At 52.5% G+C, this 23,887-nt stretch overlaps 3 protein-coding genes across 8 annotated transcripts in view; 2 read left to right on the forward strand and 1 right to left on the reverse strand.

Moving 5' to 3' along the window:
* The first annotated feature begins 14,754 nt into the window (after positions 1 to 14,754).
* Positions 14,755 to 17,199, forward strand: Snapin (SNAP associated protein). 6 transcript variants are annotated; one of them, XM_037224229.1, is made up of 4 exons: positions 14,755 to 14,794; positions 16,022 to 16,220; positions 16,519 to 16,684; positions 17,007 to 17,199. In XM_037224229.1, exons 2-4 carry the CDS (start codon positions 16,075 to 16,077, stop codon positions 17,088 to 17,090), a joined length of 396 nt encoding a protein of 131 aa, XP_037080124.1. In that variant the 5' UTR covers positions 14,755 to 14,794; positions 16,022 to 16,074; the 3' UTR covers positions 17,091 to 17,199. The 6 variants fall into 6 exon arrangements, with proteins under 6 accessions (XP_037080124.1, XP_037080121.1, XP_037080123.1 ...); XM_037224226.1 differs by having other exon boundaries at positions 14,794 to 14,843; XM_037224228.1 differs by lacking the exon at positions 14,755 to 14,794 and adding an exon at positions 14,795 to 14,827.
* LOC119100994 (methyltransferase N6AMT1-like) lies at positions 17,085 to 18,185 on the forward strand. Its single transcript, XM_037224225.1, is given in 2 exon segments — positions 17,085 to 17,401; positions 17,403 to 18,185. Coding segments are annotated over 2 exon segments (651 nt in total). The 5' UTR covers positions 17,085 to 17,098; the 3' UTR covers positions 17,751 to 18,185.
* Positions 18,186 to 23,806: 5,621 nt separating this feature from the next.
* The window catches only part of LOC119099763 (uncharacterized), a 4,123-nt gene continuing 4,042 nt past the window's right edge, over positions 23,807 to 23,887 (reverse strand). Inside the window, exon 5 of the mRNA XM_037222826.1 lies at positions 23,807 to 23,827. Coding sequence (XP_037078721.1) covers positions 23,807 to 23,827 — 21 coding nt within the window. The remainder of the gene's footprint in view (positions 23,828 to 23,887) is intronic.

Here is a 23,887-nt window from a genome sequence, read left to right on the forward strand (position 1 = left end):
TTAACAGCCCATTGCATGCTTTTCTTTAGACGGTACCGCATAGCCATGACTGCCACCACAGATTTTTTCCGTGCAGGCAAGGAAATCTAGGGGCCTCGTAAGCAGATCTGGGATCTTTCCATGCCGAACTCTAAATGGTCCTTTCATTGAATCTCGCACACTACAATTAATTAATGCTTATTTTTGGCCTTATGGCTATCCCAGTCTTTCTAATCGTGTTCTCCTGGGAGGGCGGAGCGTGCTGTGTTTTTCATGGAATTTCTAATGCATCATATGGGACCACCTTTGTGTCATCTGGCGCAAACTACGTCTGCAGTTGACATATCCTCCACTGTTTTAGATCATCTGAGGCTTCTTGTTCACCAGCAGGGTCTGGTATTGGTTGTCGGTGGTCTGCAAACGTATCTGAACATGAACAAAATAAAGCGTGATCATTTCGAGTTTGGTCACTCGGGGCAAATATTGCCACCTGCATGAACCCTAAATTTGATTTTATGAAATGCTCCGTCTCGATCATCAGAGGGTCGAATGGGCGGCTGTCTCATTGTCCCTGGTGGCGGTACTCCTGCATCGTGGCATTGGTTTTACGCAATATGTGCAAAATGAGAGCAAGTGTACAATCCCACCAGCTGATGCAGACATTATTATTTGTGTTGGACAAAATATGTTTTGCTTTGCCAGGCGTTTCATTCGCTGAGTGCAGAGGTCATATTGGAAAATGGCATAGCCTTTTACCCGCCTTATCAGGTGGGTGCTTCGAGCTCTGAATGGTCTGGAGGGAACAAATGTCGAATTTTGTTCCGAATGTGACAATCATTTAAGATTTACTCCGAGCCTTGGGACAGCGTGGATTTTTGGGAAACAGGCCCCGCGTCAAGCAGGGGTTGTTTGTTGCGTGAGCCCTGAGCTATCTACCTGGTCGTGGAATTCAGGTCAGCTGGGGAATTTGGTGATGAGTTTCACGTTCCGAAATGCTCGGCGTGGTCCGTCCTACCGGCTAACGTCACCTGACCTTTTGCGCGGCCGCTTCCACTGGCCGCGGGCCATTCCAGCCCGCCGCAAGGAGCGAGCTTCTAAAGAGACGCGAAGGACCCCACCACGGGTGGGCGAATCCCATGACAGGTGCTCCAACCAACTATGCCACCGAAACGGAGTCTTCAGCCGCATTTTTGCAAGCGTTGCTGAAATATGTGTGGGGGACACTTTACTCATCAGATAAGGGCGTGAAATACTGTTGCGATGTCATCTGATTTGACACGCTAGTGCAACGCAGAATATTTATAGTTGATGTGTCCAAAACCTAGAGCGTGATGGCACGTCGTGTCAACCTCACACTCAGCCGCGATTCATTGTTGATTAAGAAACATAGGCTGTAGCCGGTCCCGGAACGGGAGAGAGCCTTTTCAAACTTTGCAATTCGAGCACGGAGGCAAATGCCAACGGCAATGTTTCGTTCAGGAACTCACATGCTTGGCATTGTTTACGAAGTTGAGCGCAATGTTCATCATAGATAGCCATAGAGTACATAAGCAATGCTCATTCTGGTGTAAAGATCTTAGATTATCCCTACGGTGACGTAGATGTCAAAGGATACGAAGATAAGCTGCGTTTTGAACACTTGGCTCGCGGCCGTTACTCCCGTGGCCTCCCGCGTTCGGAGTCGCTGGCTGGCGGCGGGGGGGGGGGGGGGGGGGGTAATCATGTGGCGGGGCGAGGACTAAACGCGACTGGAGGAGCAGGCTGCAACGGCCAGCTCACTGAAAATTCCGTTCGAGAACGAACCCTTTCTCAGTGCGCCACCGGAAGTAGCCATTGTCAGCGCAAAGACATGCGCCGGCAGCGTCGCCGTTTTTTCTTTTAGTCGAACCGGGGGCAGTTGAAGGGAATTTTACTCCCCATTTCAAATGTGCAAGGAAATTCAACGTACCCTCATCTTTATATTCAGCTCTCGATAAATTCGTAGAAAGTTCCACCCACTTTGTGTTTCGCTGGATAATGTCTTCCAGGGTAGATTGTAGTGGCGCTGATTAATTGGCTTGGCTCACGTCCTGTTCGCCCTGATGTGACAAAACCTGGCATAGGAGTTTTGCACATATTTTTGATGAATACACTATACGCACACATGCGCAATGTAATGAGTTATTTGCCCCAATTCAACAACATTTCCATCATGTTGTAAGCACACGTTCGTCAGGCCGGTGGCCCCGTGATCACGGGGAAATATGCTTCTACTCTTCTGGGTGGCAACTAAAAAAGGCCGATTTGTTTTTTTTACGTCTGTCTCTACTGTCGGCGCAGACGCCGCACGTTTCCATCCGACCCTTTTCAGTTACGACATTTTTGACAAAAGCAGTTTGTGTTGGCAGTTTGCACCTTTTCTCCTGAATCCATGGCAAACCAAGCCACGACATTGCAGACCTAGGACCAGTGTTTTGAAACGCGATCACGCATGAACACTTTCGTGAGAATGTCACCATTTCCAACTAACTGGAAATCGCCGAGCCGAGCAGCTCGCCCTTTGAGCCATAGAGGCACACGGCCCGGTGCGCGGAGGCGGCAGCGGGACGCTCGCTCGTGGCCTTACTTCCATCCACTGGCGCCGACGGCTGCTCGCCTGCTGTCTCGGCGGCCCCACAGTCTGGGCACACAGATCACGGCGCTGGCCTGCCGTCAGCACGGACGCAGCTCCCGTCGGCACCGACGCAACGCCCCGTCGAGATCGAAGCTCACTACGGCGGCGTGGCGGCGGCGGTGGCCGGCCCGGACGACGCTGCGCCGCCGGCCGGGCCGCGCACCTCGCTCCGCCGGGGGCCCGAGGGAGCCGCGGTCGCCGCCGGAAGGCGAGCAGATCCGGGGGCCCGAGGGAGCCGCGGTCGCCGCAGGGAGGTGAGCAGATCCGGAGCGCGAGGGAGCCGCGGTCGCCGCAGGGAGGTGAGCAGATCCGGGGCGCGAGGGAGCCGCGGTCGCCGCAGGGAGGTGAGCAGATCCGGAGCGCGAGGGAGCCGCGGTCGCCGCAGGGAGGTGAGCAGATCCGGGGGCACGAGGGAGCCGCGGTCGCCGCAGGGAGGTGAGCAGATCCGGAGCGCGAGGGAGCCGCGGTCGCCGCAGGGAGGTGAGCAGATCCGGGGCACGAGGGAGCCGCGGTCGCCGCCGAGAGGCGAGCAGATCCGGGGCCCGAGGGAGCCGCGGTCGCCGCCGAGAGGTGAGGAGACCCGGGGGCCTGAGGGAGCCGCGTTCACCACAGGGAGGTGAGCAGACCCCGGCCGACGGGTCACCGGGAGGCGGTGGGACTCGCCGACCGACCGCGGCACCAGTCAGCTATCCGAGAGCATCACAGCCGAAACGGGTGCGGAGAAACGTACGAGGCCGGCCCACAGAGCTGACGAGGTATGGGATAATTTGGCAGAAAGCCTGCCATAATGAGCCCATAAAGATACGGCCCAATGAACACGGAAGACAATTTTGTCGATAGAGCGCACCATTTGCTTCTTGGTAAACTGAGAACGACACGCTGACCAAGCAAAAGCATGGTCCGCTCACATCGGTATGTTTTCTGTGCATCTGTTGCATGATGTCATGGCCCAGTTATTCCTCGACAGCCCTGTCGTTTCAGATCAGAAAATTCTTCGCTCTAGCCTTAACACGCGCCCGGGTGGCCGCTTAAATGCGTCGCGGTCGGGCGGGGGGGGGGGGGGTTGGTGATTGGGGGGGGGGGCTGAGGGCACAATTTAGCTACTCCCCTGATATTTCAATAACTAAGAAAACGATAAACATCAAATTTGCAAGGTATGTAGCGCTTTTTAATCACTACCTCGTGTCAAACTTTGAGGTCCATGGTTGGGACGTCTAAATCAAATGAGGTTAAATAAGGTCAAATTTCAGATTGGTGTCTAAAGTGCCCTTGGCTCTCCTCACGCAACCAGCTTCGATCTAGACACCACTAAGAAGAAATATGTCTCTGGGGCTTACATCAGGTCAGTATCCTCTTTTACCTTTAGAAGGCAAAAATGCTCAAAAACATTTGATATTTTTATACTTGAATCAGGCCAGCTGCAAGTCAGCGCAAGCATGGAGTGTTTTTCTCAAATGAGTTCGGGGGCTGAACAGTGCGAAATAATGCAAATTGACCCCTAAATACGCCAAAAACTGTTTTCCCGGGCTACGGCCTTACTGTGTTATCAAAGTTGTGGAGGCTGGAGTCCAAGTTGGGGAGGTTGGTGGAATGAGCACCCCCATCTCCCCCAGCTGAACAGAAAAGTACACCATTGGCGCCAGGTACTACCCTAGGCGGCATGCTAATCAAAATAAAAGGGTGATCGAGGTCATCCTAGGGCGGGACCTGCTTTGGCCTTCATAAAGCCAGTTTTTTTACGTCGCAATCCAGGAATTAAAAATGAACGTCACAATCACGTTGTAAAGCAACGTTTCCAGCAATGAAACGGTGTTTTAACCTTTATCTGTCCTTGATATCTCACCAAAGGCCAATGGTAGCACAACAGTTTAAAGGTCTAAGCAGCCATCTCAAAGTTATATGCCTTCGTGTGACGCTGCGTTATCGCATTACATTGGACGACTTCCTAGGAATTGGCTTTGCTGACAGGCGTGGCCTGTTTTTACCCGGCCGAATGTCAGCGTCCTTGCAAGATATGTCTAATGTATTACTCCAAAAGATCGGCTGTTCTGTTGCCTACAGGCATCCAAAGTTTGGTGTGGCTGCTCCAAATCGTTCGAAAATTATTTTGGAATACACGTGCAGTCGGAGGGGTTACTCTGCCCCCCCCCGAACTTGCATTAATTAAATTCGTCATGTGGACACTGACGACCACCAGGACACGGCACCTAGCGACTAGCCGTTGCGGCATCAGAGGTTAAGATGTACGCAAACACCCAGCTGAGCATCTTAACCAGCAGTGAGCACCGAACCTAACCTAACCTTCGCTTCTGTCAAGCTGTCTGCGAAAATGTTCGTAATGGTGCCATTCGTCTGCATTCCGCACACAGCCATTTATCTAACAAGATTGCCACTGCCACAGTTATCTTCCATTTTCCACCCTTAACGGCGACAGCGCAGCAAATATTTGCCACTGGGGAACCTCTTCTACGGCGTTGAGTCAACAAATCGGTGCTTGCAAAGCAAACTCGGGCGCTACTCTGTCGACCTTGCAGCGAACGTCTCTGAACAACTTAGCCACGGGGTTCGAGTCATCACCTGTTGATCATCACCTGTTGATCGAATATCCATTTCGGTCTTCTTGGACATCATCAGTCCACACTGAAGTGAGCGCACCGAGTCAGTCGAAGGAAAAGATGCCTGATACCGATATCTGTCTACGCATAATGTGGATATGTATATGGCGCACGGACAGTTATGCATGCGAAGTCACGGATATATTAAGAGTGGGGAAATAAAATTAAGCCGTAAGGCCAGGCCCATTCGCGCACGCTTTTGTGGTCAGGCTTACCCGTGAATAACGTAGAAAATGAGCTATTTCTGTATCGATAACGTTTCCAACACACACGCACACACACACACACACACACACACACACACACACACACACACACACACACACACACACACACACACACACACACACACACACACACACACACACACACACACACACACACACACACACACACACACACACACACACATATATATATATATATATATATATATATATATATATATATATATATTTGATTAAAAATGACTACTGACTCAGCATTGACGAGCTGACTTAGCGTCATAAGGTCCTTCATTAGACGTGCATTTAAGCACTGCTCTGATTGGACAGGACAATATTGATAATCAATAACGATCAGAGGGATCTTGGTGAATAACGCTTTTTTCAAATTATGACATCAAAAACGAAATACAACGACATATGACAAGACACCTTGACAGCGAACCAAGACAAGACATCCAACCAATCGTCAAACTGTATTATCAAAATCAAATGACATCTGCCCACAAACAAGACGAAAAAGCTTTACGGGAAAATGTCTCTCGGCATGGTAAAGGCAAAAACGACCACAACATAGACATCGTCACTTATTATGCAATAAGGAAATATCTAACTTTCTTATGAAAAACAGCCCAGACAAACCCGACAACCTAAAGAGCACCAATGTATTGTATCAATTAAAATGCAACATCGAAGGCTGCAAACTTCGTTCCATACACTACATTGGTGTGACCACAACGACACTCTCACGGCGCCTCACAGTGCTCTTACGTGACGGGGCACCTCTGGACCACATGCGACACGAACACGGCATGACATTGACACAACAACAAATGGCAGACGACACTGACATTTTATAGACGTGTAATGACAGAAGACGCCTTCAAATTTGGGAAACCATATCCATTAACGAACTCCCTCTGTTCCTAAACAGACAAACAAATTCTTGTACAACTCTTGAACTATTAGGTGGTGGGCGGTGAGCACTATTGATGTGATTGTGGCAATAGTGTTCTCATTGTGTGTTCGTAGTGTTCCCATTATGAGTGTTTCTTATATGTATCAAAAAGAAAATAGGACTTTGTCTTACTTCAATAAGTCATGCTTCATTTGTGTTCTCCATACCAAAGAATGTTTTCCAACAGAAGTGCACAATTTTTTTCCTTGAAAACTTAAACTTATTTCTTGTGACATTCAGTCTTCTCCGACGTTGAGATAGGATCTCGAAGCGTTCGAATGGAAGGCACGGTGAATATGTGAGTAATTTTGTGCGAACCATCTTTAATCTACGCGATGATGCCTAGCCAAATGCTCGGAAACTAGATCAGTGCGTCAAAAGGCTCGTCAATGCTGAGTCAGCAGTTATTTTTAATCAAGTATCAAGCAAACATGCATAAAGGAAAGGATTCTGCCAAAAATATCCCTATATACATATATATATATATATATATATATATGCGTGCGTGTGTGTGTGTGTGCGTGTGTACGTAGTGTGAATACAGTGTGATTTAATTACATATTGTGACGTGTTGCATGTGCATGCCTTGGTGATTGTGCATGTACTGTTGGTGTCGCATGCGGTAGTGACTTGCGTGGTGGTTGTTTGGTGCATGTGGTAGTGGACGCCCTCGTTGCTGCATGCTGCATGTCCTTATGCTAGCTCCCAGGGCTGCATGCGGTGTATGGATAGTTGCCAGCTGATGAGTCCTTTGCATGTGTTGCAGAATGGGTGCATAGTTCGACGGCGTACTACTTCCTGAATAAACCACAGTTTGGCAGCTGTCACAATGGTGACAGCGGTGGCCAGACCTGATGCCGAAGACAACATCTGAAGAGGACATTAAGCCAACAATTCAGGAAGAGATAAAGTCACCTGTCATGGCATCTAGCGGCCAAGTGGTTAGACCAAGAGCTTTTGATTGGAGGGACAACATCACGGGTTTTCTCCACAAGTTTGAGCTTTGCGCACTGGTTAATGGCTGCACTGATGAAACCACCAAACTGATTCAGTTGCCGGTGTCACTGTCTGACAAGGCATATGATTTCTTCATGCACTTTCCAGATGACCGCAAAAGCACATATACAGAGTTGCGAAAATCGCTGATGTCCGAGTTTGGCTCACCTGGCTTGCAAACTGACTATGCACCATATTTGAACTCTTACCGACGCCAGCTGGAACAGTCAACAGCTGAATATCTGCCTAAATTACAGCAACTGGCAGAACGGTCTTATCCCGCATGGGTATCTGACCCTCGAGAAGGGATTGCCAAGGCTCAATTCATCAATGGCCTGGACTATGATCCCAGGACGTAGCTGATGTTTCAAGCCCCAGAAGACGAATCTCTGGCCGACTTGGAACGGCGGACAAGGAGGATTGAGCAGGTTCGCGGTACACATTCGGCTCCGACTCCTTCGCCGGCGAGGAGGCTGGAGGCGGGGTCTGCTGTAGCGGAGGAGGTGGCGGAGCTCCGCGACCAGGTCAAGGCGGTGGCAGCTTCCATGGCAGAACTTCAGGCGGGCGTTGGCAGATTGACCTTTGGGTTGCTCATCACGGAGTGCGCGATAGAGGTGCTTACCGTGCGGGCGGGTGCACTGGACACGGAGGTCGCGGGGGAACAGCTGTTCCTAGTGGTGCTTGTTATAGTTGTGGTAGTCGTGCTCACTCGGTCAGAGACTGTGGTGGCCTACAGCGGGGGCGTGGTGGTCTGTGCTACCGATGTGGACAGCCTGGCCATTTTGCGCGTAACTGCTGAGCTCAGATGGGTTTTCAACGAGAGCCGGAGAAGAGGGCCGCTCTGCGGTTCCAGGTGCGAGGCCCAGCGACGATGCGGTCCAGGGATTGTGCAGTGGTGCGCGCGATGGGGAAGCTGTTGTGGGTGCAACTACTGTTCCCGACAACAATTTAAAGGCTGTGTGTGTTAGAGGGTCAGTACAGTGGCAGCCCGTGACATGGTTATTGGATACAGGAGCTGAGTGTGCATTAGTCAGCTCGGCAGTACCGGGCGTTTGTGATTTAGCACCCTGCGCGGTGCGCCAGCAGCCTGTTACAATCGATGGTAAACGCTAGTTGTTCCAGGCATTGGTGTTGGCGGATATTTGTTTATTTGCGGATATTTATTTGCGGATATTTATTTGCGCCTCTGTTCTTTCATAACATCCTGTATTCGTTGTGCCAGCAATGACCACGCAGTGCTTGCTGGGCACTGATGTCATGAGAAGGCTGGGGGCCAATGTTTCAATTGACTGGGTCTCTGGAAAGGTGTCTGTGGTTTCGGAAAAGCTTGCCTCCATTAGTGATGACATGCAGGCTGGAGCTGTGACAGCTCTTCGTTGTGGCAGGGTAACACTGCCATGCGATATCATCGTACCAGGTCGACATGAGATCGTCACGAAGGGGAGCGCGGCTCTGGACCAGCCGGCCGGAACATGCGTAATGTACACTCGTGATGGGACGTTTGAAGATAAGTACCGGGTTGTAGGTGCTCATGTGCTGGACACCTTTGGAGACAATCATCAGGTGAGCCTCAGGTTTGTGAATCCAGGTGAGGGAAGCGTCAAATTATACAAAGGAACAACTGTCGAGCATGTTGAACAGGTGCCGGTGGTGCACGAGTCATTGCCATCCCACGTTGTTTTTAACGGGGCCAAAAAGAACCAACAGCAAGCGAAGGCAAGTGACAGCGTCGTCAGGAAACTGATTGAAGAGTCTGATTTGGAATTGGAAGGGGAAAAGAGAAGACCTTAAAGCTGCTGACTGCGTACCTGGATCGCTTTTCCAACGATGGAACTCTTGGAAGGTCAGGCGTAGTTCGGCATAAAGTTCGGAGGTTGATGCGCCGCCGAGGTCCATGCGGCCGGCGCGAGTGGATCATCGCATGCGAGAGCAAATGGACGAAATGGTGGACGACATGCTCGAACGTTACGTCATCAGGCCAAGTGTGTCCCCATACGCAGCAAAAGTAGTTCCGGTGCAGAAGAAAGATGGGACGATTCGATTTTGCATCGACTACCGTAGACTGAACGCGGACACCATGAGTGACGCTTTTCCACTGCCCCGAATCAATGACTGTTTGGACGCCCTGTCCGCGGTCAAGTGGTGCCATGTCATGCATCTGAAAAGTGGGTATTGGCAGCAGGAGATCAAGGAAAAGGATAAACACAAGACTGCTTTTGCAACGCACAAGGGACTGTTCGAATTTAACGTGACATCCATGGATTTGAAGGGGACGTCAGCGTCGTTCCAGCAGCTGATGACGGTGGCACTGTTTTGGAACATCTGTCTTGTGTATCTCGACGATATGATCACCTTTGGAAGAACGTTCGGTGAAAGTTTGGAGAGATCGGAGGTTGTTTTAGAAGCGTTGCGAGCAGCAAATCTCACGCTGAATCCGGGGAAGCGTAGGTTGTTTCGAAAGCAGGTTCAGTTCCTCGGGCATGTAGTCAGTGGGAAAGGTGTGTCCCCTGATCCTTCAAAAGTGTTTGCAGTGCAGCACTTTCCAACCCCATCGTCTATTACGGGGGTGCGTGAGTTCCTGGGATTAGCCTCGTACTTCCGACGCTTTATTCCACGGTTTGCCCACCTGGCAAGACCTCTGCATCGACTTCTAGAGGGTGCCTGTTGCTTCAGATGCACAGAAGAGTGCGCTGCGGCTTTTGCCATGATGAAAGAATAGCTCATCTCTGCTCCGGTGTTGTGCTACCCGAACTTCCGGGAGCCGTTCATGTTGACAGCGCTGTAGGCCTGGGAGCGGTGCTGACTCAAGAGGAAAATGGTAGGGAGCGTGTTGTGGCATATGTTAGTCGCAGTCTGACTAAGGCCAGAGAGGAGATACTCTGCAACCGAGCGGGAGTGTCTCGCTCTCGTTTGGGCTATTCGTCGGTTCCGGGTACATCTGCATGGGCAGCACTTCATACTGCGGACTGACCACAATCCTTTGGTTCATATCCGACAGAGCAAAGGTCCCAGGGCAAGCTGGCGCAGTGGATTCTGGAGTTGGAGGCGCTGGACTATGAGCTCCAGTACCGGCTAGGATCCAGCCTTCCGCATGCAGATGCCCCGTCCCGCGGCCCTGTAGAGGACGGCCAAGGACAATGCGCGATAGAGGTGCGGGCGACGACGCTTGATAGTGACTTTGAAGTAAGATTTGCTCAACAAGAAGACCGGGCCTGGCGGAGGTCATTAAACTGATTAGAAGGAGGCGTCCATGTCCTGCGTCTGCATCACCAGTGGTGAAGCACTACATGTCTCAACAGGACAGATTGTGGCTAGATGACCAGGGACCGCTGATCCGTGTGTTCGTCCCGAACGGCGCTGAGCACCGGCAGGTGGTTGTGCCGAAGGCACCAGTGGAAGTTGTGCTCGCGAGGTGTCACCACGATTCTTATGCAGGTCATCTTGGGGTGACGAAGACGCTAGAAAAAAATCAGAGCTAGATTGTATTGGAGCTCATCGTTTCAGGATGTCAGCGCATGGGTCCAAACACGCAAATTTTGCGCGAAGAAAAAACTCTCCCTGCTCCAGGCAAAGCCTTTTTGGGGAGATGCCTGTGCCGGACCGTCAGTGACAGTGGGTTGCAATGGGTATGACGGGTCCTTTTCCAGAACAAACGGAGGGAACCGCTACGTACTGGTTGTGACGTGCGGGTTTTCGAAGTGGACGGAAGCTTTCGCACTTCCTGACCAGACAGCTGTCACCGTGGCCGAGGTCTTTGTGGAAGAGCTTGTATGTCGCCACGGATGTCCCGAGGTGATCCACTCGGATTATGGAAGAAATTTTGAAGCGACGGTAATTCAGGAGATCTGCAGGAGGCTGAACATAAAGAAGACTCGAACAACTCCGTACCATGCATAAGACAACGGATCACCTGAAAGATTCAACCTCACCCTGTGCGCCATACTGTCGATGTATGTCCGTGAAGATCAGCGAGACTGGGATAGACACCTACCGTTCGTTATGTTCGCTTATCGCACAAGCATCAACGAGAGAGAAACCACAAGAGAACCGTCATTCTTCCTGTTCTATGGACGGCAAGCCAGACTACCCGTTCAGATTGTGCATGGTGATGGACAATCGGCTCGTGACAAGACGGAGTACGTGCAAGAGATGATGGAATCCCTCCGTCAAGCTCAGCGTCGAGTGCAAGATAATATCGTGCGTGAGGCCCGGAAACGACGAGAAAGGCAAGCGCAGGGCGCTCGTCAGTATGCCTATCAAGTCGAGGATATGGTATGGTTGTACAAACCGACGAGACGGGTGGGCCGCTCGCCGAAGTGCAAGCATGCAAGCAAGCAAAAACAATGCAAAACAAAAAAGCAATGCAAAGCTTGCAAGCAAAAATGTAAGCAATGAACAAGTGCATGCGATTATGTAAATTTCCACACAACTTTGTTACCAACTTCGACGCCAACCTGTTACATTGGGGGCTGCTTTTCTAAATAAAGACATTCCCGGCGCGCCCAACAGTTGCTGGCGCGGCTGTCGTGCGTCACACAAACTCGCACTGCTCACACGCTGATCAACGCTTTGAAATTGCACTCGCACCTCAATCCGCTGCGGCTGCCGAATCGTGGCACAAAACGAAGACAATTTTTTAAAAGGAAAAATCACCGCTTTTCTATACCTGGCACGCAGCACATGCAATCGCAAACATTACACAAGGCGATTCCCCGCTCAACTGCACGCCGGGATGAGTGGAATTTCATGTCGCTCTGACCCCTGGTTACCGACATATGGCCCCGGCTTCGAACAGCCGCTCGTAAGCTTTGCCGTGGGTCATATTTTGAGGTCACCCGTGCAAAACCAATGGAGTCAAATCGGTACTTCTGGAAAGTGCCACGCCCGAAACTCGGACCGCAGCGTCTCGCGAGTTTCCGGTGGCAACCCTCCTCGTGTGTCCGCGCGTCGCATCCAAATTTTACCATTTAGCGACCCGTTGGTCAGCCCCGGGTACGACGCAACACAAAATGGAACAGACAGACGGACAGACGGACGGACGGACCCTGGGCGGGGTATATACCTGATAACTCGGCAAGATAGATGCCAAATTATTTGGGAGAGCATGCTGAAGTTTTATTCTATACTTATATTATGAGAATATATATATATATATATATATATATATATATATATATATATATATATATGATCTCCCCTTTTAACTATTTCATTATTTTTTTAGCTAAAGCGTAGTCAAGCGAGTCAATCTTGGGGGTCTTTCTCTCGGAGGCACGTCCCTGACTCCTTGGACATATCTGACGTCCGTCGAACTTTTAGGTAGATTTCCTGGTGCTCCCCACACTCCTCGGCCGGCCACGGTAGCCAGTTAGTCGTGGGCAGCGATGCGCGCCGGGGCTCCTCACCTGCTCGAAGCTCGAAGCAATCTTCTCCGTAATTAATCGAGTCTTCCCGCTCATTTTTTGAGCGTCCTTTTTCGATTGGTCATGCCATTCTCACGTCTGTGTGGTCGTCCTGTAAAACATGCTGCATGCAGCCATTCGTTTTGTCGTGAGCTCCTCCATCTGCATCAAAGAGCTGTCAACGGATGGCGGAATACGCAGGGTTGTGATCAATACATAGATTGGTCTGTTCTTGATTGGGACGATTGCAGGCTATATGTGGAAGCGCTGGATTTTTTCTCAAACGTGGATGGATTCAGATTTATCAGCGCCGACTAAGAGTAGAAGAGACCATGCCGATTTGAGTGGAGCCAATGCTGCCAGTGTACGATGCAGGTTTTATTTTTCCTTGAAACCGATCTAAAGTGTGATATGTTGAAGTGTACCATGCTGAAGCAGAGTAGTCCTCAAATGGATTAGACAGGATCGGGTTGGGAATGAAATTGGTCCTTTGGGTATGGATTGTGATTAGGGACTACATTATTGAGCTGCGGATAGCTCAACAACCCATTCCTCTGCATGCGTCTGCCAATCGTTCTTCAAATTGATCAACTAAACATTTAGCCTTTGACCCATGTCAGAATTACGAATGGTGTCTTTTGTCCTGTTCAAAAGAAATTAGACTGTATTCCTCGGGAAACGCGTCACGTGCTCGGCATTCAATCGACTGCAGTTGGTGCCAGCATTATATCTTATATGTGAACCTCTTGATGCACTAAAAACACCTTCACAGCATACATTATGTTGGCGAGAATTTTATTTTTGCTCTTGCGTGCGACAATCGCAGACCAAGCGAGGCTTGCTTCAACAGTGAAAGGATTGTAAGGCTGAGCAGCCGTCCATCACGCTTTCAAGCTCCGTCAACACCTTAACAACTGCTCGCAGTCTCGTGCAGTTTCCAGCAACAGATAAGTGCACTTAGCAACAATAAGTCTCAGTGGCATTGGGCGTGCTGAGTTTAAGTGGTTCCGTGGAACAATCGGAATAGAACAAACTGTGGCCCACACAACTCTGTTGTTGAGCTGGATGCCGAACCCGGGGTGGTAGGATTCATGTGTTGGGCTGTCCTTGCAGGGAAGACCGTGGAGAGTCAAATGCCGACATTCCGGTTCATCCGAAGTCAATTCCGTGCCCGGCGATACCCATCTACAGCTGTTTTAAGACCAACTGTGGTTGAAAGTGAGGAGACGAGCGACTGATCAATAGCATCGGTTGCAACAAGATGGAGCAGCCGTGTATGCCACGCTCGAGCTACCCCGGCGATTGCGCCATCACCAACCAGCTGATGAACTGTCTATGACCAGTTAGCTGCCCTCATCTATCACTCTGATATCTTTCTGGTTTCGTTGAGTGGCCTAGGGAGAAGCATTGCGACCGGGGGCGTAGGTTTGCAACATGAAATGGGGAGGGGGGGGGGCACCAGCAAATAAATTTTCCTCCGGATAAGCCCACTGGTAAATTGCACCCCCGCTTGCCTCTCCGACCCCGACATCAATGAATCAACAAGGGCACATGGAAGATGAGTGCGCAGCAGCGATTTACAACAGTAAAGAGCCGCTCGTTTCGTCCGGTGTTTCCTCCATCGCGACGAGACGTACGTACGAGGAACTGAGCTGTGGAGCAAACCGTGCGCGCCGCGGAACGAGTGGCTCCGAAAATACGAATGCTCCAGTGCTGGCTTGGGCATGGGCTCATTGTAAAAAGCTTTGAAACATAACAGAGCAAAATATTTTTCGGGTGTTTTTCGAATAATAAGCTCCGGGGAAAACCACTTAGTACAATCTAGTAGAATTTGGATGTAAGCCTAATAAAATTTTTGCGTCATCTGGTACGATCAGCTGATGTACTGACAAGCTTTGCATCACGGCGCACCTCTGCGCCGTAGTCGCTAATACAGCGGCGCGGGTTTGGCTTGTCATCGCCATTAGGTAACGATTGTGGGTGTGGGTGTGTGTGTGGAGGTGCTGGCATATATCGGTACTACAAATACTGGATTATGTTAAAAAGAAGAGATGTATAGAGCATTTGTATGGTTGGCCCAGGGCAAAGAGTGTGTTTTAATAGGTATGGCTTTGCAAATGCGGATGCCAAATTCCCGCCTGCTTTGCAAATCAACTAGTTTGCAAATCGTGGCAAACACGCTAAGAGTGTGTTTGGGGCAGGCAGAGTGCTAACCGAAATAGGCTAGTAAGCTGTGCCCTGCTTAAGTTATGATAAGACCTTATGTAAAGCTGCCAGGGACTGCAAAGTGCTAAATTAAAATGCGTAATCCATTAATGTAATGGTGATCCATCAACATTTTTGATGATATAAATCAGTTGATGGTTTATTCTACTTCTGAGAAACAAAAGCAGTCCAATATACAGAAGTTGCATGACTTGGAATATCTTGAACCAGATATGGATTCAGGTCAATGCTGTAATATATTTATCAGCATTACCCATGACAGTCACCTGGCTTTTAAAACATGGAAGGGGTGGTGATGAGGTACAGGGGTGGCTTATGTCCTGCCCTATGTTGGTTAAAGGGTAGCAGGTTGATGCTTTTTGAGCAGCTTTTGCATACTTACTGTGTAAAAACGGGATTGTTTGCTAATTCAGGGCACTGTTACAGGCTGCACCATGTAAGTAATTTGCATGGGATTTCACAGTGCTGTTCCAAGATGCATATTATTCCTAAGTTTTCCCCATTGTGATCCTGGCAAGATTTTTGACCTGTTATCACCTGCACTAGTGTTTATGGTGATTTGTCACTGCAAAAAGGAGGATCCATAGATTCAAATATTTTTCATTATGATTACCAGTCTTTCATTTTGTTCAGTGTTGTCTGACCTTTTACAATCATGTGGGGGACTGAATTCCTGTGCTTTTTGATAACCTGTTATCAATGAAATGACAATGATATGCTAGTTGTCTTGTTTTAAACCCTTGTAGCCAGCTGGTTCACTATGATATGTCCACATTTCCACATCCTAATGCAAGCAGAAGCCAAAAATTGTCCTGCAGAAGAAGTTAATGGTCATATGAGCTCTAATCATGATTTGGCCACCACATGGTCTCAACCTTTTTGCTTTCACTTTGCTGGCCTGTGGCATCATATCTGTCATATTTTTAGTGCTGCAACTTATTGAATGTAATATTAAGCTATAATTTCAGAGTGAGCCAGGGGAACTGAAGACAACCAAGGCAGGGCATGTGTGCTGGGTGTCATGGATGACACTGCCAGCTCCAACACCTCTGTGGAAGACAGAACTGACTTTGGTGAAAATCCCACCACTGATGCCCTATCAGAGGGATTCCTAAACTCACTGAAGCCAGTAATTGATAGGATAGACACTGGAGTTAAAGAAACACAGTAAGTTTGATGTGAGCTTTTCAGAGTGTTGACCATCTTTTTGTATTGCTTGTTTCACAGTGCACTAAAATTGTTGTCAATGATATTCCTGTAGCTTAATTATTGATCAATTATTTTAGTTTGTATTTGTTGTCCATTTCAGTAAGTCCACTTTAGCATGTCATAGAAGGCTGCATACCAGAACAGTTATTTGCCCCATTCCTATGATATATGTACTTGTGTTGAGTATGCACTGGCCAGCCAAGCACCTTGCAGCCATCAGCATACCAGTCCTAAGCATGTCCATTTACACCCACAGAGACAGCCAGGAGGCTTTGGCCGCACTGCTTGAGTCGATCGCCGAAGACTTTGCAAAGCTGGCGTCTGTGGCGCCATCTCCGGTAGACATCGAGGAGCACGTGAAGCGTCTGCACAGCGTCAAGCGACGCGTGGCTGTGACCAACAGCACCCTGCAGTCTGTTCAGGTGAGCCTGGACCCCGGCGGAGTGCGCGCACCGCTTCCCAGGTCAGTGCACTGGGATTTGACAACCAGGTCAAATGTGTTTCCAAGTTGATCTGCTTCACTAGACTACCTTGTTAACTTCCCATGTGTGCATTATGAATGAATGCAGGCAAACCTTCAAGTCATAAATGGCTTGGCTCTTGCTGAACTGTGGTGAACAATTTTATATAATAGATGATGATGCACATTGTTAATACACAGCTGAGAAGAACACATAATCCCTTCACTCTGACCACCCAATGACGATAACCGAACGTCCAATAAGCCATCCGTCCATCTGTCAGGACCGACTGGCCCGGATACGCAGCCAGGTTGCGCGTCAGAAGGCGGCTGCCCCTCCGCCGCCGGCGGCAGCAGCACCGCAGTGAGCCTCACCATGCAGACACCCGACATGTCGCACCTGACGGCCGCCGACTACGACCGCGTGTACGAACCGGCCGAGGACAGCTTCCTGCTGCTGGACGCGCTGGAGGCCGACCTGGCGTGGCTGCGCGCGCGCGGACCGCAGGTGGCGCTCGAGCTGGGCTGCGGCTCGGGCGTGGTGGTGACGGCGCTGGCCGCCGCGCTGCCCACCTGCCTCTGCTTCGGCTCCGACCTGAGCGCGAACGCCTGCCGCGCCACCTGGCGCACGGCGCGCCGCAGCGGCGTCACCGTGCTGCCGGTGCGCTGCGACCTGGCGGCAGGCGCTGGAGCCGCGGCTGGCCGGCCGGCTTGACCTGCTGCTCTTCAACCCGCCGTACGTGGTCACCGACACGGAGGAGGTGTGCAGCAGCGGCCAGCTGGCGGCCAGCTGGGCCGGCGGCCGGCGCGGCCGCGAGGTCACCGACCGCCTGCTGCCGCAGCTGCCGCACCTGTTGGCGCCCGGCGGCCTCTTCTACCTGGTGGCCATCCGCGAGAACGACGTGGACGACCTGGAGCGCGTCATGCGCCGGCTCGGCTTCGGCATGACGCTGGTGCTGAGCCGGCGCGCCGGGCCCGAGCACCTCTCCGTGCTGCGGTTCGAGCGCGTGCCCCCCGACGGCGACTGACGCCCCCACCGGGCTGTACCCTGAGTGCCGTCGCGCCCGTGGGCGGAGACCCCGGCTTTGCTCTGCAGCTGCCCCGTGCAGTAGGCCAGATCTGTTTTGCCGTTGGAGTGATTCGGCGTGTGGCTGCTTTGCTTGCTGCAGCTTTTTGTATAATGTAAGGTGCGAGGATGCTGTTTTACATTCGCCTTATATGTGCGTTTTTTCATGCCATGTGCCTGATTTGTTTACCAGGACATTCATGGGGGAGAATATTAGATACGTGGGCGTGGGTCGATGTATTTTGACCTAGTCAGAGATTGATAATGGCATGTAGGAAGTCTCGCTAACTTTGAAACGTAAATGTCTGTAGCATTTCTTGGCTCAGGATTTTCTAGAAGACTGACAATTACGTTTGCCCAACTGGAACATCTGGTGAAATACAGCTCCCGAGTATCACCCTTCTCTTTGCAGTTCTCTCAAACCACCTCACTCGCTTTGTCACACCCGTGCAGTCGTAGCCAACGGGACCGAGGCTCAGAGTGATGCGCAGTGAGGCTTCCACCAAATAAGAAAAAAGTCGAAACCAGAAGGCCACCCGGTTGGAACCGCACGAGCACAGTAGACTGAGATACGTTACTTGATCCGGAAACCACAGCATCCAGAACCCCCTCGTGGGTTATTTCTTAGCGCGCCTACGATAGGGTTAACAGCATACCAAAATGGATCGAGCCGCTGCCCCGCGCACACCGCGTCCGCATATTAGCATGGGATGATTGTTAGATCGTCCGATGGAGCAAGCGAAACTTATTTTGTTCCCTGACGTCATATATCCTTTTTGAAAGCTGCCATATCGCATTTAGAGGCGGTGGGAGTGCTTGAATTTGTACCGTATTTCTTTGTGCGGAGGCGTGTCGTGTTTTGGAAAAGTGAGGTGAGTGTGGTGCGGTGCACGGTGTGATTTCCAGTCCTAATTTCCTGTCGTTTGAATTTTGCAGGTGCAGAACAAGCATTAGATAAGCGTTTAGTGCATAAACATCTGCCGGATCTTTAGGGGTCCAATTCGGACGACTGTAAATGCATTTTTGACAGCTTCAAGTCATTAGTTTGGGAATGCCAGTTGGGTGCCCCGAGTTCTCATTTCCTTCTCGCTACCTTCCCTTACGCTTTGCAGAGTATTTGATACATGCACTAGTGGCTAACTGCCTCGTATCTCTGTCAACATATACATGCATGTGCTGTGGCAAGAGATTCTCAAGCTACTTAACTTTTGTTGTTTCACTGAATAGGTCTATCTTGACATACCTGTCATGCCCACCTAGATAATGTTGTAAATGTGGCTGACATGAAACATCATGTTCCCCAACCTTATCCCAGCTTTGCTGAACTTTGATGTTACAAGCCTAGCCTAATCTTACATCAGGAGGGGGTGAGCTCAAACTGACCTTTGGCATCTTCCTTAACCTGGGGCTTCTGGATTATGAGATCAGATTATATTATATTCTGTTTTTGGATCAAAGATGGCAATCTTGTTGCAGTGATTTTCTCGGGAAAATACAGCTGTTTTGTGATGGAAGCAATGTGAAGTATGGGGCTTCACATAAAAGAATGGACATAATGGAAGTATTTGTTGTTGTTTTTTAGTTTTACTGCTGACCTTATGAGCAAGAAACATAGAGAGTAAGGTCACAGTAAATGCCATCCCTGGATTATTTTAGGCTGCTAAATGTAGGGATTTTGGACACAGTCTTGCATTTTTGGCTGCAGCAAGCTGCTATAGACAACTGGGACTACTTTTGTGGAATAAAGTTGCCCCTTCTTAGCAAAATCCTGCATGTACCCCTGAACCCAACCAAGATAAGAATTCTTGCTTCAGGCCAGTTGGTAAATAATAATGGTTTTAGCCCCTAACACTCAACTTTAGGATATGTGTTTGCTGAAGCTGTATGACACAAGCAGTCTCCATGAAACTAAGAAATTGATAGTGTTTTCACTCAGTATTATCTTGTAATCTGCCATAGTACTTCAGTAGAAATTTATATTGAACATCCATGGCTTTTGTTATTCAGGCAGTAATCATGCTATTTTGTGTCTTCAGGTCGAGCCCCAGCTGCCAGGCAAGCCCAAGCTGAGCCCTTCTGCTCCTATCAGGCACCTTCACTACTCCTGCTGCCTGGCAGCACCATCTGAGATGGCAGCCATAGACAGCTCGGAGTCAGCCTCACTCATGGGGCCATCGCCGCCGCCGCTGGCACGCACGCGCGCGCCGCGCTGTCTGGTCTGTGACCGCAGTCTGGCTGGGCCGGAGCTGGCCACGTGTCAGGACGTGCACGCCGCGTGCCCGGCGCGGCCAGACGTCACCTACCTGGCCAAGGTGCGCGCGGCGGCGGCGCCGGTCGGCTGGCCCGACGCACGCGCCCCCGGCGACCTCGTTTGCCCGCGCTGCGCCGCGCTCGTCAACGACATCGTCATCTACGAGAGCCGGTTGGCCGACATGACGCAGCAGCTGGTCGCCATGGTGACGGCCACGCTGGCCGCGCGCTGTGGTGCCGAGGCCGGCCAGCTGGGCGCCGCAGGTGAGGCGGCTGGGAGGAGCTCGTGAAAGTGGGACCTAGCAGGCTGGTGTCGGTGTAAGGGAGATTCCCTGCAGCTCCCTGATGTTATGTTTAGAGCTGCATTTTTTCTCTCCACGGCCAGATAAGTCAGGTGACTGATTCTTCCCATGCCATTCCCATGCCAGAGTAATTGTATTTTGCTTTCTCGTGATAACGAGTGTAATCGTTTTCATAATGCCTTCGTCAATTGTTAGTGTAATCATAATGCCACTGTTTCAGATAAACTGAAGTGCAGAAGACCAAGAAAGACGATTCCAAGGAAAAGCAGCCAGCCCTCTGACGCCGAAGCAGGACCTGACTTAAATGTGCGTGTCCAGTGTAACACCATCTCGCTGCCTTGTATCATGTAGCGATGTAAGATGTTGGTACCACAGTTCTGACAGAGGGGTGCACCATTCATTCCTGTGGTATTTGTCTAGGACCCTCATGACCTAACTCTCATACTAGTAGTTGTGAACTGTTCCCCATCCTGACCTGTTGCCCTCCTGTGACGGCACTGGTTGCTAACCCCCCCCCCCCCCCCCCCCCCCCTCCCTCGGCCTGTGACTGCTCACCGCTGGTCCCCCGTGACCTTGCTGACCAATGGTTCCCGGGTGATCCGACTGGTCATAGGTCCCTCTGAAATTACTGGCTGTTGGCATCGTGACTACTGACTGCTGGTCCTCTCGTGACTGTGCTGGACTGCTGACTGCTGGTCCTCTCGTGACCGTGCTGGTTACTGGTTCCCTTTGACTGTTGACGGCTGGTCCCGGCGTGTGACCCAACTGACCTGTGGTCTACAGGCGGGCGGCGGGGCAGGCCCGGCCGCGCCGTTCCTGTGTCGCCTCCGGGGACAGCTACGGTGACTCGGAAGACGGTGACGACCCTACGGTCAGTGTTATCCCACCCCGGCCCCGGCACCAATCCCATCTCGGCCCCGGCGCCGATCCCACCCCGGCCCCGGCGCCGGTCCCATCCCTGGCCCCGGTCCTATCCCCGGCCCCGGTCCCATCCCGGCCCCGGTCCCATCCCCGGCCCCGGCACCGATCCCAGCCCCGGCACCGATCCCAGCCCCGGCACCGATCCCACCCCCGGCACCGATCCCACCCCCGGTACCGATCCCACCCCCGGCACCGATCCAACCTCGGCCCCGGCACCGATCCCAGCCCCGGCACCGATCCCACCCCCGGCCCGGATCCCACCCCAGCCCGGGCCCGATCCCACCCCGGCCCCGATTCCGCCCCGGCCCCGACACCGATCCCACCCCGGCCATGACACCGATCCCGGCCCTGGCACCGATTTCATCTCGGCCCCGGCACCGATCCCATCCCGGCCCTGGCAACCGATCCCACCCCGGCCCCGGCACCGATTCCAGCCCCGGCACCGATCCCGCCCCGGCCCTGGCACCGATCCCACCCCGGCCCCGGCACCGATCCCAGCCCCGGCACCGATCCCACCCCGGCCCTGGCACCGATCCCATCCCGGCCCCGGCACCGATCCCAGCCGCGGCACCGATCCCACCCCGGCTCCGGCACCGATCCCAGCCCCGGCCACCGATCCCACCCCGGCCCCGGCACCGATCCCAGCCCCGGCACCGATCCCACCCCGGCACCGGCACCTACCCCACCCCGGCCCTGGCGCCGATCCCATCCCGGAACCGGCACCGATCCCGCCCCGGCCCATGGCACCGATCCCAGCCCCGGCAACCGATCCACCCCCGGCCCTGGCACCGATCCCATCCCGGTCCCGACACCGATCCCATCCCGGCCCCGACCGCCGATCCCAGCCCGGCCCGGCACCGATCCCATCCCGTCCCCGACACCGATCCCATCCCGGCCCCCGACACTCGATCCAGCCCGGCCCGGCACCGATTCCACCCCGGCCCCGGCACCGATCCCAGCCCCGGCACCGATCCCACCCCGGCCCCGGCACCGATGTCCCAGCCCCGGCACCGATCCCACCCCGGCCCCGACACCGATCCCATCCCGGCCCCGCACCGATCCCACCCCGGCCCTGGCACCGATCCCATCCCGGCCCCGACACCGATCCCATCCGGCCCCGGCACCGATTCCACCCCGGCCCCGGCACCGGTCCCAACCCCGGCCCCGGCACCGATCCCAGCCCCGGCCCTGGCGCCGATCCCATCCCGGCCCGGCAACCGATCCCAGCCCGGCCCGGCACCGATCCCAGCCCTGCGCCCCTGCGGATCTCACTCCGGTCCCGGATGGGCGCTGCATGACCTATAGCAGTCGATGTGCCCTAAAACCCCCAAATCATCATCATCATCACTGCGGTCCCGGCATCGGTCCCACCCCGGCCCTCTGGCTCCGTGCGCACGCCGGCTCTGGGCTATTTGGAACACCGGGCCTCAGCGAGCACGCTAATGCCCATGCATCGTCCTCACAATGTAACAATAACAGGGTTGTAAAGTTGGTCAAGTGAATGAGTGATGCATGGTTATATGTAGCAGATACAGGGCAGAAGTGCAGCTCACACGTATTTGGCTTTGGGCTACGGTCTGGGAGGCATGTTGGGATGGAGACAGCATGTGGTGTGCAGTGTTGGGGGCGTGCAGCGTGCTGCAAGTGCTACATCGGTTGAAGATGAAAAAGTAGATATAAAAATGCTGACATCTTTCGAAAGTGATCGTGCACCTTTGATGTTTTTAAACTGAAGTGGCTGTGCGTCTTTGACGTTTTTGGAGTGATGAAAATCATGACATAATTGTGTGTGAATTTTTTATGTGCTTGTGATAGTTCAATGCCAGATGTAACTGAATGAAATCTTTGTTGCAGGATCTCCATGATGCCACCGATCCCGGTAAGTGCCGGCTGCCATCTCTATGCTAATCATTGTGCATGTCAGCTTTCCCCGCTCAGTGGCTGAAGGTTCCGTCCGACTGTCTGTCCTGACATCAGTCGTGTCTTGCCGGCACTTATGACCGATGTCGCGCTGTACGCCATCGGAGACGCAGTGAAATGCCCAGGTGGGGTGTTTCAGACATGCGTCCCGTGAATGCTCGTCCGTGGCCTCCCAGATGCACCCCCCCCCCCCCCCCGCTTTCCGTTCGCTGTGGTCGTGTGTGCGCCTCCTCTTCCGGTTGTTCTCTCCCCGTTCGGTGTTGTGTCTGCGCCTCCCCCTCCGGCTGTTCTCCCCGCTATGTGTTTTGTCCGCGCCTCCCTCTTCGGCTGTTCTCCGCGTTCGGTGTGGTCGCTCTCTGCGCCTCCCCTTCGGCTGTTCTCCGTGTTCGGTGTTGTGTCTGTGCCTCGCCCCCGGCTGTTCTCCCCGTTCGGTGTGGTCGTCTCTGTGCCTCCCCTCCGGCTGTTCTCCGCGTTCGGTGTTGTGTCTGTGCCTCCCTCGCCCCCGGCTGTTCTCCGCGTTCGGTGTTTTGTCTGTGCCTCGCCTTCGGCCGTCCCTGCGCTCGGTACTGGGCCAGCGTCGGGCCGATGCCCGTGCCAGGATCGCGGCTGGTGTCTCAGTCTCGCGTCACGTCCGGCTGGCCACGATCTGACGAAAAATCGCGCCAGTGATTTGACAGGGGCAGATGAGCGTAGTGGGTACGAACGG

Source organism: Pollicipes pollicipes, unplaced genomic scaffold, assembly GCF_011947565.3.
Source record: "Pollicipes pollicipes isolate AB1234 unplaced genomic scaffold, Ppol_2.1 Scaffold_4881;HRSCAF=5763_pilon_pilon_pilon, whole genome shotgun sequence".
Classification (NCBI taxonomy): domain Eukaryota; kingdom Metazoa; phylum Arthropoda; class Thecostraca; order Pollicipedomorpha; family Pollicipedidae; genus Pollicipes; species Pollicipes pollicipes.